At 39.0% G+C, this 18,187-nt stretch overlaps 1 protein-coding gene across 2 annotated transcripts; it reads right to left on the bottom strand.

The window, feature by feature from the left end:
* Window positions 1-2,326: 2,326 nt before the first annotated feature.
* LOC123500083 (nucleolar protein 56-like) lies at window positions 2,327-17,128 on the bottom strand. Of its 2 annotated transcripts, none has more exons than XM_045248729.1 (8): window positions 16,922-17,128; window positions 12,462-12,666; window positions 12,161-12,312; window positions 11,824-12,032; window positions 10,980-11,569; window positions 9,141-9,326; window positions 3,510-3,610; window positions 2,327-3,268 (listed from the first exon to the last, which is right to left on the bottom strand). In XM_045248729.1, the coding sequence occupies exons 1-8, from the start codon at window positions 17,096-17,098 to the stop codon at window positions 2,933-2,935; spliced, it is 1,956 nt and encodes a 651-aa protein (XP_045104664.1). In that variant the 5' UTR covers window positions 17,099-17,128; the 3' UTR covers window positions 2,327-2,932. The 2 variants fall into 2 exon arrangements, with proteins under 2 accessions (XP_045104664.1, XP_045104665.1); XM_045248730.1 differs by having other exon boundaries at window positions 16,802-16,996.
* Between the last annotated feature and the right edge of the window lie 1,059 nt (window positions 17,129-18,187).

Genomic DNA, 18,187 nt, shown 5'->3' with positions numbered 1-18,187 from the left:
ATTACTTCCATCTCTCTCCAGTTTATATTTTTACAGTTAAAATCTCCAACTAAGAGTATTCTTCTATCTCTTCTTATCATGTTATCTAGGCACTTTATTGCCTCTCTGCATATCTTTATGCTCTTCTGATCCCCATGTATTAGTCTTTGGTGGAACATAAATGACTATAATTTTACTTTTCTTCAAATCTACTGTTCTGATGGTTACTCCCAATACTTCCACTTTATCCTCTCTACATTGCACATCCTCCACACATATGTTATTACAAACCATTATTAGCACTCCTCCTCCTCCTTTATCCTTCCTGTCCCTCCTCCAGATATTATATCCTTCCTCTTTAAAGTTGAAATGAATCTCTTTTTTTCAGTTTTGTTTCCACAATACACATTACATCTGGCTTTTTCCCTTTCCTCTAAGTTCATATATCTTTTTAGCCATATTTCCTTTTGATCGACATCATCGGCCAGCTTCCCTTTTGTAGCCATAATTTTCTCTACAGCCACTTGAGATCTCATTTTCACCTTCATTGGTCTCTTTCCTCCTTCAGTGTACCTTCCCAGTCTAATCACTTCCTCCACCTCTTGCTCAAATTCTTGTGTGCTGTCTTGTACTCGTTTGATAACTGTTTTGGCTATTTCCCTTTCTTCACATTCTCTTGTGAATTTATTTGGATTTTTCTTTTCTCTCATCCCTTAAAGCTTTTTTCTTGTCCACTATATCTCGCACTAAATCTTCCTTCTCTTTGATAACCTCTATTACGGCGACTTTGGTGTTCACCTGAGTTCCTTTACCACTTCTTAAAATTTGACTTTTTCCTCTTCTTGCTCTTGTTTCCATTAATTTCTTAATTCTTTCAACTTGTTATCACCTAGACCACCTTCTACCCTGTCTGTAATCCCGTGCTGCACTTTATCCTGCAAGTTCTTTAGAGAGCTTTCATAATTTTGACATGTTTTAAGAACATCATTTTGCTTCCTTATTTCTAGAATCTCCTCTTTCAATTCTTGGTTTACTTCACTTACTTTCTCACATTCAGTTACTCTTAGTTTCAGGGCTGTGTTTTCTGCAAGCAGTCAGTCTTGTTTATCCATAAGACTGGTCATCACTTCCTTCATGTATCTTAATTTTCTTTCTATATTAACAAGTCTTCTCATATTACTTCTTTCATCCTGGAAACCCAAGAAATCCTCATCCATAATATCATCAGTCAGTTTTCTTAAACCTATAGGGGTTTCTATAATGCATTGATTCTCACTCGGCGTATGTTTTGGTTCCATCGTGTGCCTGGCAGCGCTACTTGGTTCCATCTCTTGTTGTTCATTAATTAGCTATATGTGGTCTAACACTTATTTCCTTTGGAGATAGGAGAACCTATGGCCCCCTCTCCCCCTGTAGGCCTGTGGTCCAACTCCTTTTGAAGTAATCTCAGCAAGCTGCTCAGATGCGTGCATCCTGCTTGATGGCTCCAGTGTGTGTGTGTGTGTGTGTGTGTGTGTTACCTATTTGTGTATTACAGGGCCCGAGCTAATCTCTCTGTGTCCTGTCTCCTTGGCCACTCCTGTCATATCTCTCTTTCATCTGATTGACACACACTGCATCAACAACATCACTGCTCAGTTTATTCCACTTATCAATACTACGATGCGGGAAACTACTTTCTCACATCATTTAGACAGATGTCTTATTAGTTTTTTTCCATGTCCTCAGAGATGATTACTTGTGGTCACCTTTATCAACTCTCTATCCAGTATGTCAATCTTGTTCACCAATTTATACATAGTTATCATGTCTCCTCTTGTTCTTCTCTCTTCTAATGTGGTCAGCCCCAGTTTCCTCAGTCTTTCCTCATAGTCTAACTCCCTGAGTCCTGGTACCATCCTTGTTGCCAGCCTCTGTACCCTTTCCACCTTCTTCACATTTTTCCTCATATGCGGTGACCAGATGCAAGCTGCATATTCTAACTGGGGTCTTATTAAAGTGCATAGTATCTTCTTCATCATTCCTTCATCTAGGTAGTGGAATGCAAGACCAATATTTTGAAGCATGTTATATGTTTTCCCAAATATCTTGTTAATGTATTTCTCCGGTGACAAAGTGTGTGTGTGTGTGTGTGTGTGTGTGTGTGTGTGTGTGTGTGTGTGTGTGTGTGTGTGTGTATATATATATATATATATATATATATATATATATATATATATATATATATATATATATATATATATATATATATATATATATATATATATATATATATATATATATATATATATATATATATATATATATATATATATAAGTTAATCATATGAAAATAAAGAGTCTAAGGTTTCATTTGATATATAATTAATTATCTATGCTTTGTTTAATATGGATTGAACTTTTACATGATCATATGAATTTAGTAATTGGGTCCCACAATTTGTAGCACCAGCCCTACATGTGATTACACTAACAAGCTCCTGTAGTCAGATGCATCATCTTGTTCCATGCTAATGAATTGTGTCACAAACTAATGAAAATAATTACCTTAATTAAACATTATAATTTACAAAAGCACTGCTGACTTAAACAGCCAGTATTTACTTACATAATTTTTAACATTAAAACCAAATATCAATTTACACACCTAAATGAATAGAGGAACTTTTGGTGCTAAGAAGGAAGACTTCCCCCACATAGCATCAAACAAAGTACAAACTCAACAGGTACACAAGAACACCATTCAGTGTACTTGTCTTTGTCTGAGCTCAATGCAAGGCTGCACAAAATAAGCAGATCAATGAATGATACCTATTATCTCAACAAATGAAGATGGTAAATGCTAAGGCAATAAAAAAAACTGACAATATTTAAAAGTCTAATGAAATAGCAATAAAGAACTGTAAATAAACTTTCAACAATAGTTATAGAAAAAAAGAAAAAATGAAATTTCTTAAAGAGACTGCCTCTTTTTCTTTTTTTTAGATACCTCTGCTTTTGGGATAATTTCTTCCTGTATGGCACCCTCTGCATGCTTCTTCTTTTTCTTTACTTTTGGGGTCTCCTCAAGTGCAATAATCTCCTCCCCTACACCATTGATAACATCCACTGCATCCCCTTCCTGTTGCTCTTCAATATTCTTCTTCTTCTTCTTCTTCTTTTTGGGAGACTCTGCTGTTACTTCTGATGCCACCTCCATCTCCATCTTCTCTACATTCAGGTTCTCTGAATCTGCCTGTTGCTGGAGCTTCTTCTTCTTCTTCTTTTTCTTTATTGAATCCTCCAGATTCTGTGTGTAAGATTATGTTAACAGTGCAAGATCTCATACAGTTCCTACTTATTAAACAATAGCAGTAACAAGCAAACTGAAAAAAGTCAATGTATATATCAGGCAACATGCATGCATGGGATGACTCAAACAATGCACCACATATTCCTTCCTTCACACTCCTATCTCCATCACCAAACAGTAAGTGCCATTATTCTCTAACAATCATTACTGTCCATCATTTTTATGAAAAACTACTTGCCTGAGTAGGGTCTTCATTCACCTCAATCTCAGCTACTACAGTTACTTTTTCAGCACCTTTCTTCTTCTTCTTTTTGGGTACCTCAGCCACTTCTTCACCACCTGCGGAAATTTAATATTTTCATAAAAAACAATGGCTCATCTTTCACATCAACATTGATAAATAACATTTCTGTTCCACATGTACACCCATCTCAACACTTGATGAAGCAGCTTTCCTGCTTTTATTTGTAGGTAAAGCAACATATCAACTCAAATCTTTGCTACAAAGATGGTGCCGGAATTAAAGGATGTCACATATGAAGAATGACTGAAGGAAATGGGATTGTCAACCTTACAAGATAGAAGAGAATGTGGGGATCTAATAACAATGTACAAGATAGTTAATGATATTGAAAAGATAGACAAAGACGACCTGGTGCTGTTGACAGAAGATGGAGGGACAAGAGGACACAAAAGATCAGGATGAGACAGTGTGTGAAAAATATTGGAAAATACAGTTTTCTACACAGAATGGTGAAAAATGTAATGCATTGGATAATGAAGTTGTTACAGCACATAATGTGCATAACTTTAAGGAAAACTTAGATAAATGGAGATATGGAGACAGGACACTATGAGCCCTGCTTGAAATCTGTACAATATAACTAGGTTAATAAACACACACACACACACACACACACATGTGCATGTGTTGTGACACTGTCCGAGGCAGACATGTAATCAAAAGCTTCGGCGTTGGATATAATGCTGACTCAGTAATCCAGCAAACCTGGTGATGTACTGGAGGGGGAGAGGGGGCTGAACTTTTGATCCTGTCTCTTAAGTTATACGGACTTTGCTTGTGTTGAGCCCGAAAAAGTATGGAAGATGAGAATATAGATGATGCTGCCACCAATGTAAACAGGGGAGCAAGACCCAAAATGACTGAAACACCTATGGGTTTAAAACTGCTGGGAGGTTGGAATTTTGTGGCTTTAAAAAGGAAAAAACCAATGTGCAAAGGATAATAACAGTGGAAAAAGAAATTAGGTGTCTGAGGGAGATGATTGTTGTGGCATTTGAGAAGCAGGATCAGCTGATAGTGGAAAACCTAGAGCTAAGGGAGAAATGTGACAAGCAAGAGAGTGAATTACTAATGAAATACTGTGGTATTTCATTAGTAATTCACTATCACTCACTGCCAAGGAGTCCAGGTTATCTTCATGGCATGAGCGTATTGAATACTAGGATATGATATCCATTATAGCAGGCAATAGAGGAGTGGAAACAAATTTAATATCGTAGTGAAAGACCACGCCAAGCTAAAAAGGTCACAAGAAGAAGCGGCCAAGTCGCCGGAGTCTCCGCCGTCTGTGGCCAATCTCATCATCTCTGCTTTATTTTTTGGTATTCCATGTAAGATTTCACTTTATGCATTACAAAACAATCCTTCCTTGGGAACACGGTTTGTAAAAAGCTAATAGAAATGTTATTTTGTGTACATATATGCATATACAAGACAGTAACCACCTCCAGAGGTGGTGTTCCCAGCAACCTCAGAGCAACCTCGTCCTCGTCCCTCCAAGCATTCATGGAAGCCATTTCGCGGCAGGAAGTTGCTCTGAGGTTGTTAAAGAATCTTGGATCCAGCTCCAGGAGCGCTAGACAGGAGGGGAGCCAGACAATCACAGTGAAGCTGCTGCATTCGGTCCCTCACCTGGTAAATTCAAACCCAGAAAATTCACTAAAACGGATGTGGTTGTACGTTATGCGGACTTTATGGTCTAACTTATATAATACGTTAAACTGGAAATTCGTTAGATGAATGTTTGTTAAGCGGAGTATTACTGTATACAAGGGCTAGAGGAAAAGTTAGACACTAATGTACAAACAGAAAAGGGGATAAGTGAAATAAAACTGGAAGAATGGAAGGTCTGGTAAAAAGAACAAGAGAATATATATATATATATATATATATATATATATATATATATATATATATATATATATATATATAAAGGCCTTGTCCATCCATTATATATCATAACCCAATGGGAAAAAGTGATCATGTGGTTCTGGAAAATGAATTAGAGGATCAGGAAATTTTGAAATGTAATAAGTGACAAAAAAAGCACATTGAATCACGCCAAGACAAACTTTGAAGGATTAAGAAATTAATGATTGATTGTTAGGGAATCATGCAAGGCAAGACAGTTCAGAGTATGAAATATCCTAAACAAGTACAATTGGGGGTATTGAGATATGTTCCTGAATAGAATAAAAGAGAACAAACACATGTGATATAATGCTGCATGTACAAAAGCTAAGAAGTGTAAGGATGCAGCCTGGAAAAAAATTAAGGAAGCAGCGAAATGAAGAAAACAAGAAGCAGTAAAAAGAGGCACGAAACAAATACATTAGAATAAGAACGAAGAAAGAGAAATTTTGAAGATGTAGTGAAGAGATGTGAAGACGACGACAAGCTATATAAGTGGAAAAATGACAGAGACCATCAATAAATTAATTACGGGATATAAGATATATGAAACAATGGAAGAAATGAGTAAATTTATGAACGAGAGCTTTAAATCAATATTTAATGAAGAGGGAGACTTTATAAAACCAAACAACCGAGTGACGAAGGAGGGATTAAGTAATGTTGTGGTGCATAAACAGAAAATTATTGAATTACTAGAAAAGTGGATATAAGAAAAGCAATGGTGCCAGATGGAGTGCCAAGATGGACAATGAGAGAATGTAAAGCACAACTGGTGGAACCAATTTGGGATGTGATCAACAGCTTTCTAATGGAAGGGAATGTACCAAGGGAATGGAAAAAAAGTAAATATAGTCCTGATATACAAAAGACTCCCTAAATTATAGACCAGTGTCATTGACTAGTGTTGTGGGAAAGATCTGTGAAATTATAATTAAAGAAAAATGATTAGAATATCTGGAGGAAAATGAAATAATAAATAACTCACAATTTGGTTTTAGAAAAGGAAGATCATGCATGACAAATTTACTAAGCTTTTATACAAGAGTAATAGATGAAGTACAATGGAGAAATGGATGGAATGACACAGTGAATTTAGATACTAAAACAGCTTTTGACAGAGTACCACATAGAGGACCCCTATGGGAAATTGAACATGCTGAGGGAATACAGGAAAGTATTTTAAATTGGATGATGGACTATTTAACAAAAAGGGAAATGAGAACAATGATAAGAGACACCCCATCATGTTGGAGCACAGTTACTAATGACATGCCACAGGGTTCAGTGCAGGCACAAATTATGTTCCAAGCATATATTAACATTATACAAGAGGATATGAGTAGCTACACAATTTTTTTTGAAGAGGATATGAAACTTATGAGAGTAATAAGGAACAATGAGGACTGCATGGAATTGCAGAAAGCTACTGGCAAGACCTGGGAATGGAGCCAAAAGTGGAAATCAGAATTCAATACCAGGAAATGGGTAAGAGTAATAAAGACCTACATGGGAATACAAAATGGGGAAAAAAGGTGATAATGAAAAGGAGAGAAGAGAAAGACCTGGAAGTGATTATACTAGACACCCTGACTCCAGAAAGAAACATAAATGCTTCTTTGCTTCAACATACAATTACATGGATAAAAGTATCATGTAAAAGATCATAACCACTATGATAAGACCTAGACTACAATATGCAGCAGTGGTGTGGTCACCATACCTGCAAAAGGACATCAGGAAACTGGAAAGAATCCAATGGACCATTACAAAGATGGTGCCAGAAATAAAGAATCTTCCCTATAAAGAAAGACTGAAGGAAATGGAACTACTAACTTCGAAGGATAGACAGGAGAGATCTAATAATGATGTACAAGTTAGAAAACCATATGGAAAAGATAGACAGACAAGACCTGTTATCACTGATGGAGGATGGAGAAAAAAGAACAAGAGGACACTCACATATGATCACGAAAAGTCAATGTTTGAGGAACATTAGATAGTTTAGTTTTTCACATAAGACGATGGACATCTGAGACGAATGTAGCGAAGAGATTGTAACAGCAGAAAGTGTGCATAAATTTAAGGAAGAGTCAGATAAAAGTAGATATGAAGACAGGTCACTATGAGCCCTGGTTGAACCCTGTAATATACAACTAGGTAAACACATACGCACAAACATCAATTATTTGGATTGACATATTTCATATGCAACAAACAGACTGGTACACTGATTAGGAAAGGTCAAGGGAAATTAATGTTTCACTTAAGTTTTATTTAAATATATCTTGGCCTTTAAATCATTACCTTTACTGAGTACAGGCAACCCCCGCTTAACGAACATTCACACAACGAAACTTCGTTACAACGAATGTTTCCTTTTACTACCATCTGCTCATATAATGAACACCAAACTTGCTTTAACGAAATTTTATCCAGGTAATTTTTTCCAAGTTTGAAAGCCCTGCTGTATCACACAAGCCGACATGCTTTTGAATACACCAGCACCTCTCGTGGACCACACGTGCACCACTCACTTTCCTATCCTTCCCCGCTCTTAGTTAAAAAAAAAAAAAACAGGGTCCAGCACCAGCTCATCATCTCATGCTCAACATGCCACCAAAACGCCCTGCAATGTTGCCTAGCGTTGCTAAAAAGACCAGGATGTCTCTTAGTCTCGAAGTGAAGTTGGATATTATTCACAGACACGAGTGAGAAAACTAATAGCATTGTTTGCCACCATCTTGACTCCATCTACTGTCTCTACAATTTTCAAGTCACCAGACTCTATTAAGGTTGGTGAGACCATATCTTCATTACAAGCTAAAAGAACCACCTGAACTCGTGACTCTACAATGGATAAAATGGAAAGCCTTGTGGAAATGTGGTACACAAGTTCTGTATGTAGTACAATGATGCACCCTTTGTTTACATTCCACAGGTTGCCAGCTAGTAGTGTCTTTCCTGCTCCACTCTCCCTCCCTTCATAAATTTAAGATCATCAACATTACGAAGTTACTTACATACATACATTAGTGTACATTATAATGACTCGGTCTTAAATTAAACTGCTTAAATGTTTAACTTCATAATTTTTACTTTAATTAAACCTTTACTATACTATGATGCACTCTCGCTTTTACTCTCAATGGAAGTTCAAGTCAGGGGTCTAACTTGTTATAATGGGTTTGCTTAACGAAAATTCGCACAACGAACGTTTTTTTGGAACGTAACCTGTTCAGTAAGCAGGGGTTGCTGTACCTTTAGTTGTAAATTTATCACTTTTATTGAGTGTCTCTAAGCATATATTTCTTATTTCCTTATGCACTGAATCTCTCTCATTTCTCTATCTAATCAGCTTCTATACATGTGGATGTTAGTTCTTCTCTCCCCTTTATCTTTCTTGCACACACATACACACACAATCAGGTTTAGTTTCTTCATAGCCCCATCATTTCTAAAGGCAGCTCTAGCCAATAATAGCTACCATGAACAAAAGATGACACATTGCTTTCATGAAGTCTGGATCCATCTGTATATGCGAGTTTTTTTTTTTAAAGAAAATGTCATGTTAATTAATGCATTAAATCTGAAATCAAGGAATTTCTCTCTTAACACCTACAAAAGGTTGCTAAAATGACTGTCATGGCTTACCATTGATGGATTCATCCAGTTTCCTTTTCTTGGTTTTCTTTTCCTCCTTCATCTTTGCATTGTGTTCCTCTAGGGCTTCCTTCATCACCTCAGCATTCTTACGAGGAATATTTCCAGTCTCGTAGAAGGCAAGTCTATCCTCTACCTGTTCCCGAAGGTGCTCCCCAAACACCGAAGACAGACTCTCTGGGGTTAGACAGGGATGTCATGTAGTCACACTGCTTGACAATACAGATAATGTACACCATTTATGAGTTCAACTACTTATAAATTTATTAATGATACTGAAAATGATAATGGCAATGTTACCTGAGTTCTGAGAAGTCACAAGGATTATTGAGACATTTATGAGTGTGCTCACCATGACCTGATCATGAGTGGATCTGTAGCCACCAGCTGTCACCGAGTCAGTTTGAGCTCAGAGGTTACTATTAAGGCATTTTCAGTAGCGTAACCGCAAGGCCAAACATGTTTGAGTTCACGCTGAACAGGACAGTGCTGAGGACACCGTCGGTGGTGCTAGACAACCGTGTCACTGTGATCTCAATCCCTGGGAGAAGTTATCGTACACATCAGTCGCCTGAGCCAGCACTGTGGTCAAGATGTAAACACAGCAGCATAGTGGAAGAGTTTGGAGATTTATTCCTTGATGATGAGTATTATAGGTCACCAGTGTTTCATCATTTGTATATGCTGAGGGCCGACCAGCGCAATACTCATCAAAACAACAGATCTTCAGTCCTGGAAGTGGTTTGATCTACGCGGGCTTGTTTTGAAGGTGTTATATAATTTAATTAAATCAATAATTAGCAGATAATCTATTTTTACCATCATTCATTACTTTATGATAAGGATTTGCAAAAACATGATTTTTTCACCTAATAATAGAAAAGTAACTCCATTATTGTATCGAAGTCATGACTAGAAGTATGGAATTGGATAACACCCACAACAAGGACGGATAGATGCGACATGTCACCAGCTACCACCAACTCCTTCATTTATTTCACGCCGTGTTTTTCATATCGGTTCTCTCCAGTATGCCGCACAATATGTAAACGTAAATCTACATCTACAGTACCCACTTCTATGGCCTAACATACGTCTTACTATTCAGTTTTATTCGAAATGTAACTCCTTCTTGATCTCATTCCATGAGGTTGATGGGGTTGCTCAACGCTGATTGGCTAAAAAGCGTTTGCCAAACAAGACCAAACGCTTTGGAAAGGCGTTTGCTCGTGTTTGCGAAAACTTGCCTCCGTTTGCCCCCAGCTGCGCCGCTACTGAAAATGCCTTTACTGATCAACAAGTAAGACTGACCCCATCGTCCCCTGGTCAGGAGAGACACTAACTGCCCCACTATCAGCAGAAAAACCTCACAGATTGAAACCTAGGCCTGCCAACACAGACACAGCCACTTTACCATTGAGCCGTGTGTGTGTGTGTGTGTGTGTGTGTGTGTGTGTGTGTGTGTGTGTGTAATTCACTGTTTGATCTGCTGCAGTCTCTGACGAGACAGCCAGACGTTACCCTACGGAACGAGCTCAGAGCTCATTATTTCCGATCTTGGGATAGGCCTGAGACCAGGCACACACCACACACCAGGACAACAAGGTCACAACTCCTCGATTTTTACATCCCGTACCTACTCACTGCTAGGTGAACAGGGCTACGTGAGGAGACACACCCAAATATCTCCACCCGGCCGGGAATCGAACCCCAGTCCTCTGGCTTGTGAAGCCAGCGCTCTAACCACTGAGCTACCGGGACCGTGTGTGTGTGTGTGTGTGTGTGTGTGTGTGTGTGTGTGTGTGAATATAAGGTCACCAAATAACAAACCTGAGAAGCAGTCAATGCGGGAGGCCATGGAGCATTTGTTGGCCAGGTACCTGGAAATACGGCCTTTATTGGCCAAAGCAGCTCGCCCAATAAATGTGGAGTGGTAGATAAGGCCATATTTTGGGGTGTTGGATCGTGTCTTTATGGCACGGAAGAGTGCCTTCTCTGCTCCCAAGATCTGTACAGTGGAGGCTGGGTACTTGGCCAAGTTAGTGAGGGAACCGGCATGGGAGATGAGGCGAGCCCCCACCACCTCCCCAATCAATACAGCCAGGTTAGGGGCCACAAAGTCCATCTTCTTCTTGAGATACTGTGCCAGCTGTTTGCGGTAGTCAGAGAGGCTGGAGACACGCTTGGCAAACCTCTCTATGTTCATGAGGTCAATGGGAGAGATGTCCATTCCCATGGACATTCTTGATGCATCCAGGATGGCTTGAGCCACAGCCGAGTCCATGGTGATCTCCTCGAGCTTGGGCAAAGACTCCTCACTCAGAGTTTTGCGGTCCTTGATAAAATGTGCACACTTACTGTACTGGTAGTTGTCTGTCACCACCTTGGCCAGCTCGGGAAAGTGGTAAGAATACCATTCCCTGAAATAAGGAAAAAATATCAGTTCTTCCAATCAGTAAAATCCCATTAATTATTCCTACTTCCAAAATTCCACAAATAAAATTAATGTTAACCATGAAAATATGAAAGATATGAAAGTTAACCATGAAAATACAAATGAAATGAATGTTAAAGAAAATACAATCTAGTACCTAAAAACATACACACAACTTCTCCCTTTACACACAATGAAAACTATAAAAACTTGATACTCATCAAAGCAAGCACAACCTACTTGATCCTCATGGCAAAGGTGTTGATGTCCTTGTCCAGCTGGTCAACAAGAGCAATGCTTTGGATAATCATGTTGTCAGCACGGTTGATGTTAAACTTGACCTTGCCACGGGAGTAGGAGTGCCCCAGGCCAAGCTCTGTCTGCTTCATGGAGGCAAGGTTGAGCCCCTTCACAAAATGGGAGAGGTGTGTGCGAATGCCTCGGATTATCTGGAGAAATTTCATGGAAGGAAAAGTTACTCTGCCTCACTGCCTTGTGACAACTGTAACAATTTCACTTTTATCATCAAATTCTACAAGCAAAGAATAAACACGTTACAACATGCAGAGAAGCTCACCTCCGGCACCACACCAACATGAGTGACACCCACGCCCAACGCTTCATTGACAGCAGCTCCCAGTTTGGAGTCACACACACCAAGCTGCACTTTGCTCTTCGTCTTGGGCAGGTTGGTCTCTAAGAAAACCTTCAGCTCCTCTGTCAGCAGCCCTGGGAAGAGAGGTGTCTTCTTAGTCTTTAATTTATTTTCATGTTTTACAACAAACCACTATATACAGCACAGAAAGAGAGAGAAGGAGAATATCCATTTCATGATGAGTCAAGACAAGTACTGGCACCAATTACAACAAACAACTCACCCTCAGACACAGCATTAATGTTCTCCAGTGCCTGAGCTGCTGAGGTGAAGGCACGGAAGCCCACCAATTTCACCACCTGCTGGAATTTTGCAGCTTGTGTCACTGCTTCCTCTACTTGTGGCAGAAAAGCTCCCACTTCTTCAAACTCCCGCACTCTGAAGAGCCCATAGCCAGAGGCATGCTCAAACACCACAAAGAGCTGCATCTGTTGGTAAGTAGTGCAGAGATAGCATCTGTTGCTAAACAGACAATAAAGACATATATTAACAACATAAAGTGTTTAGGGAGAGCAAAGCTTTGTTAGGAATTTTGATTGAGGCAATGAAACACGTATTAGAATCAGGAAAGGTACCAGAGGAATGAAAAGTGTCAACCACAATTATGATACCAAAAGTAAAAAGATCAAAGGTTAATGAACTAAGATCTATAGTGTTGGCAAATGTAGGATACAAATTGTTAATGTCTGTGAAAAGGAAAAACCTAGAAGAGCAAATAGAGAGGAATGAATAGGGAAAGGACACTCAGGCAGGATTTACATCTGGTGGGAGAATTGAAAACAATTTTTTTATACTAAGTACCATATAGAAAAAACATACAGGAAAAAAAAAAAAAAAAAAAAAAAATCTAATAGCAATATCCACTGATTATGCCAAAGCTTTTTGACAACATAGAGACAAAATAGTCCAAACACTCAAATAGGAGATAAATCCACAAATAACATAGACTTTCAAACATGTACTCAGGAGAGAAGACTAGGGTTAAAATGAGAGAAGATGAGGAGGTGGAGATGATGCTTACAAGCGGAATCAGGCAAGGGTGTACACTGTACAGGCTCAACTACAATATTCAAATTAACAAAATACAAGATAATGGAAAAACTAGAAGCAATTGATAGAGCTATAAAGATTAGAATTTCAAGATCAAATCACTTTTCTTTGCTGATGATAGTATACTAGTAGACCAGGGAATTGAGGATGATACAAACCACAATGCAAATCAGTAAGGAGAATGGCCTAGAAATTAATAGAGAAAAGAGCAAGATAATTATATTTAATATGAAAGAAAAACCTTTTGAGATTGCTGGTATCCAAGTTAGCAAGATCAAATATTTAGAAATAACCTTGAATAATAATAAAAACTGCTTCAAAACCCAAAGACACATGATTGAAAAGGCAAGGAAACTAGCTAACTTAACTTATTCAAGCATAGCTAAAAGCCGCTTAAAACTAGTTATAGGAAAAGCCTTTTGAAAAAATGTGGCCCTCCCTGCAGTGTTTTATGGCTCTAGTATAGTAGATTTAACTCAGGAAGAAATCAGGAAACTACAGAGAAAATAGTGTGAGTTGTTAGATATTGGGGGCACCAAAGTGTGCACAATAAGCAGTGCTTAGGGGAGAAATAGGAATTTCAAACATGAAGGCAAGAGTAATGGAAGGAAAACTAAAATACTTACAATATATACTAAGAAAGGAAGGTAACAGTTTGCTGGGAAGGATAGTGGAAGAGATGAGGACGGGGGAAAAGAATAAGTAGAAAAATGAGGCATTACTAGAAAGGAAACCTGTCAGAATTAGAGGAAAGGACATAACAAATAAAGGAATAAAGGAAAAAAACTGAATGTGGGAGACAATTCAGTGGAAGCAGCAGATGTTAGAAAAGACAACCTTGGAAGTATACAGAAAGAGGAGAACAGAGATGGGGGGGAGACAGGATAAGGTGTATGATAACAAAGAAGCATCAGTAATCCTATTTAGGTGCAGAAAAAATAATTTATATTTGGGGGACAGGAAGAGATTTAGATATGGGGATACAGGGTGTATAATATGTGAAAGCAATTATGAAGACCTGCATCACTTTATTCTACACTGCCTAGCCTATTTAGAAGAGAAAAAAGAACCCAGCATTACAACAACCCTATAAAAATAAAGAAAACTTAATATATTTCTTTTTGTGAACAAAATAGAGCATAAACAATACCCTACACAAGTTTTGGAAAATAAGGAAAAGAAAAATAAAGGAAACAGTGGCAACACAAAAAGACACATAAGGAGTCGGAAGTGCAGATGCAAAGGCAACACTCCCAACAACCTGAACCTGAACTTGATAGATTAGGTTTAAGTTGGGTTGTTTCAATGTCCAACCTGGGCGCTGGGAATGCTATCTGACTACACTCCCCTCCTGCACCCGGCTATGATGGGTTAGGTTAGACGAATTTGCAATGTTACGTTCCACTTTCGTAGACAATTCAACACCTATACTTTGATGATTTCTCGCCCCTTATATAAAATCTCCATTCTCCACATACTTCCAAGCTTGTTTGGGGGGTGGGGTGATGGAGGTGTGGGAACATGGACATATCACATATTATTATAAACATGTTATAAGAAAAATAAACTATGGCTGGGTTTAATTACAAATATACAAATCTATAAAACTACAATTATTGACGGTTTGAATATTTCCTGAACTAAAATCCTTATCTATGCCTTACCACCACAACCCACCTTACTGCTGGTCTGTGAAGAGAAATAAGGTAAACCTACAGAGTTTCACCACCTTGCCCTTTCTGAACGAAACTATTTTTTTCTGGTAGATTTCGGCTTGCTTTTAATCATAATACCACTTATTTTTGACGCAAATCAACCAATTTTTTTTTTTTACAGCCCCGAAACATATTATGATTTGCATAAAAAAACAACTGGTAAATTAATTAAAAACAAGCCAAAATCTACCAGAAAAGGTAAATCTATAGAACAGCAACTCCTTACATATTCTTTTCTATTATCCCCTTCCCCCCAACAAGCTTGGGGGCACGTGGGTTTTGTGGGGGGGGAGCCAAAAGAGGTGAGATATAGCGATCTAAAAAAATCTAAGGACAAAAAACCTAGCCTAACCGGGGGGGGCTGTGCCACCCCGGACACCCCCCTACGACACTAACCTACCCTAACATAACCTGACCTAACCCGGGGGGTGGGGGCGCAGCCGCCCCCTACAACACTAACCTAACCCTAACATAAAACTAACTTAGCCCCCCGGATTCCCCCCCTGCAACACTAACTTAACCCTAACATAAACCTAACCTACCGTATCCCTCCCCCCCACACCAGTTCTCTTATGGCTTCACACAATATGCCCTACCTCTACCAATACCCCTCCTCACAATACCTTAACGAAAGGATGAAGGTCCTGGCTGGTCCTCTTCTCGATTGTACACTGACTTGCATCGCAGGAGCGATGATTTCCCAGTAATCAAATTCGCAACCTTTACAACTAATGTCCCTGGTGGCCATGGTTCAACTGCACACACAGATCTCTGTGCACCTGTCTGCCCAGCTGTGCCCCGCCTACGAATACATATAGCAAATTCCCATTGGCGCAGCTTGTGGTGTTAAGAGGTGGTGGCATGTCATTGGACAAAAGAACTATAGACACAATAAGAATCCTATTCAGCAGTTACCCACAAACCCAGGATGTGAACAACAGAGTCACTTCCTATTACCCACAAACCCGATATATACACTAGACAATAGCAATGTTTACTATTTGGACTTAGACTCCGAGTGACGTCTCTAATTTCAGTGAGGCAATGTGACATAACCGTGTGTGACCCCCAAACAAGACCACACGGCACATGTTCTCCATTAACTACTCATCATTTTGTGTTATTATTGCATGGATTAGAGAGGAGGTCCTGTTCTAAAGATTTACGACCTAACCTAAGAAAACCTAACCCAACCCAACCTAACCTAACTAAACCTAACCTCAGGGGTCATCGTGATTGGTGGAAATAATTATGCTTTTTTTTTTTTCATTGGCCGCCGCTTCAGTTTCAAAGAACAAAACCAATCAGCGTAGACAATTAAGCGCATCTTAAACTTGATCTTGATGGTACAGGTGACGCAGAATTTCTTCTGGGTCAGGCCTTTGTATCGGCAGCTCCTGTAGGGAGCATGCTCAGACAATGGTATGTCACGGAGCCTGCCTAGCCGCCGCGAGCGCACGACACGATTAGTGTGCGGCAGGGTTTGATGCGGGAGGAAAGTGTCACAGCTCATCACCAAAACACCAAAACACGCTTAAATAAAAAAAAAATATGTGTCGCCATTCAAAAAGCTTGCACCTAGTATATGTGGGGTTCAAATTACTCGTTATCAGGAGCTCTATCTCTTGAGGTGGGTAAAAAACACGTAGCTGATTGTGGTGAAACTCTGCAGTAATACCAAAAATAAGTTAAATAAGCCGAAGCATTGAGTTTGTGTAGTATTCACTGCGGTTTACCAGCCACACAACACATACATGCTCCTCCGCCACTACCACCACCAAGCCGCACCATAACCCACCTTGCCGCGCCGCGCTGGGCCGCCCTCGCCTTGCTATTCTGTTCTCAGACACAACCCGAATACAGCAATTCACTACTCCACCTCCAACACTTTGTAAGACACACAAGACACGGCACACACCAGCCGCTCCGCTGACCACCACGTGGGTCGTGGTTCCCTGCCGCAAGAAAACACACTTGTGACTCTTCTATCAGTTGATGAGACTCTTGTTGTGGTTGGTGGGCGGTGGTGGAGGCGCGGGGTGGCAGCCAATCCAGGCGCAGGGAACACACCGCCACGGCCGCTCAGATGAGACATCCGACAAGCGCAAGGCTCTTTACCTATAAAGTTTTGTATATTGTGAAGCGTACAGAGCTCTTGTTATGACTATTTTTACAAACCTTCTGTGTATAAAAGCGTCATCAGAATCTGTCAGGACCATTCCAAATATCAAATCGAAATTTTTCAATGATTCATTGATTGATACATACATTAATTTTATTGTTGAATGAGGTTGATCGACAACTACATTGTAGATGCAAGATTCACCAGCTGACTTAATTTTCAACATTGAACTCGGTATACTAGGAAAAAATTTCTTGTGCTATATCTATTTTACCAAAACAACTAATTAAATATTAGGAACACTTTTAGCCACCATTACCCAGCAAAGATTGTGAACTGAAGGAAAATGCTAAATGTGAGGGGGACAAATTATAATTTCTTATTTATTTCGTCAAATTCATTGGATTACAGTGTCGCTTGTTATTTTCTACAAGTAAACACCACAACAGTGAAATAGATTTTAAATAAACATACTTTCCTTACATGACAAACTACACTGTTACTGTACGGAAGAGAAGATCGTTTATAGCACAATAACAAACAACAACGTACAGTCTTCCGGGTCCCTCTTAACACCAAAATATACCGAAATACACCGAAATACACCGAAAGTAAGTATCACCGAAATATAGGTTCCCTCTTAACACCGAAATATACCGAAATAGTGTGAGTACGTATAGTGTGAATATGAGTGGATGCTTCATTACAAATTTGATTATATTTTATTAATAAATTAAATGCCAGAAATTAGAGTATTTTAAATAGGTAATAAAATTCATAGTATATAATTAATTTTTATTTTATTAATAAAATAAATGGCAGAAATGAGAGTATTTTGAATAGGTTTAAATTGATTTTTATTTCTTTTCCTCATTGTCATATTGGTTCAATAAAATCCACAAGATAAAATGAACAGAGAATGTTAATAAAATAGGAACTAAGCCTATATATGTTTATGATTTTAATTTCAACTTCTTCCTGCTGGCCGTTTTCTCATTTTTTGGTCTTTTGCGTTGGGCAGGTTTTTTGCCGGCTGCTGGTGTGGAGGACTGTCAGCTTGAT

Source organism: Portunus trituberculatus, chromosome 50 (assembly GCF_017591435.1).
Source record: "Portunus trituberculatus isolate SZX2019 chromosome 50, ASM1759143v1, whole genome shotgun sequence".
Lineage (NCBI taxonomy): Eukaryota > Metazoa > Arthropoda > Malacostraca > Decapoda > Portunidae > Portunus > Portunus trituberculatus.
Note: the sequence above shows the minus strand (reverse complement) of the source record. Positions and strands in the feature narration are given on the sequence as shown.

What these genes read in the sequence shown, in the direction of transcription:
- LOC123500083 (XM_045248729.1), bottom strand. Translation starts at nt 17,098, where the DNA reads ATGTCTCATCTGAGCGGCCGTGGCGGTGTGTTCCCTGCGCCTGGATTG. An exon ending in ATGTTGGTGTGGTGCCGGAG is followed by an intron (nt 12,033 to 12,160) that starts GTGAGCTTCTCT and finishes AAATTTCTCCAG; the next exon opens with ATAATCCGAGGCATTCGCAC. An exon ending in ACCTTTGCCATGAGGATCAA is followed by an intron (nt 11,570 to 11,823) that starts GTAGGTTGTGCT and finishes TCCTTATTTCAG; the next exon opens with GGAATGGTATTCTTACCACT.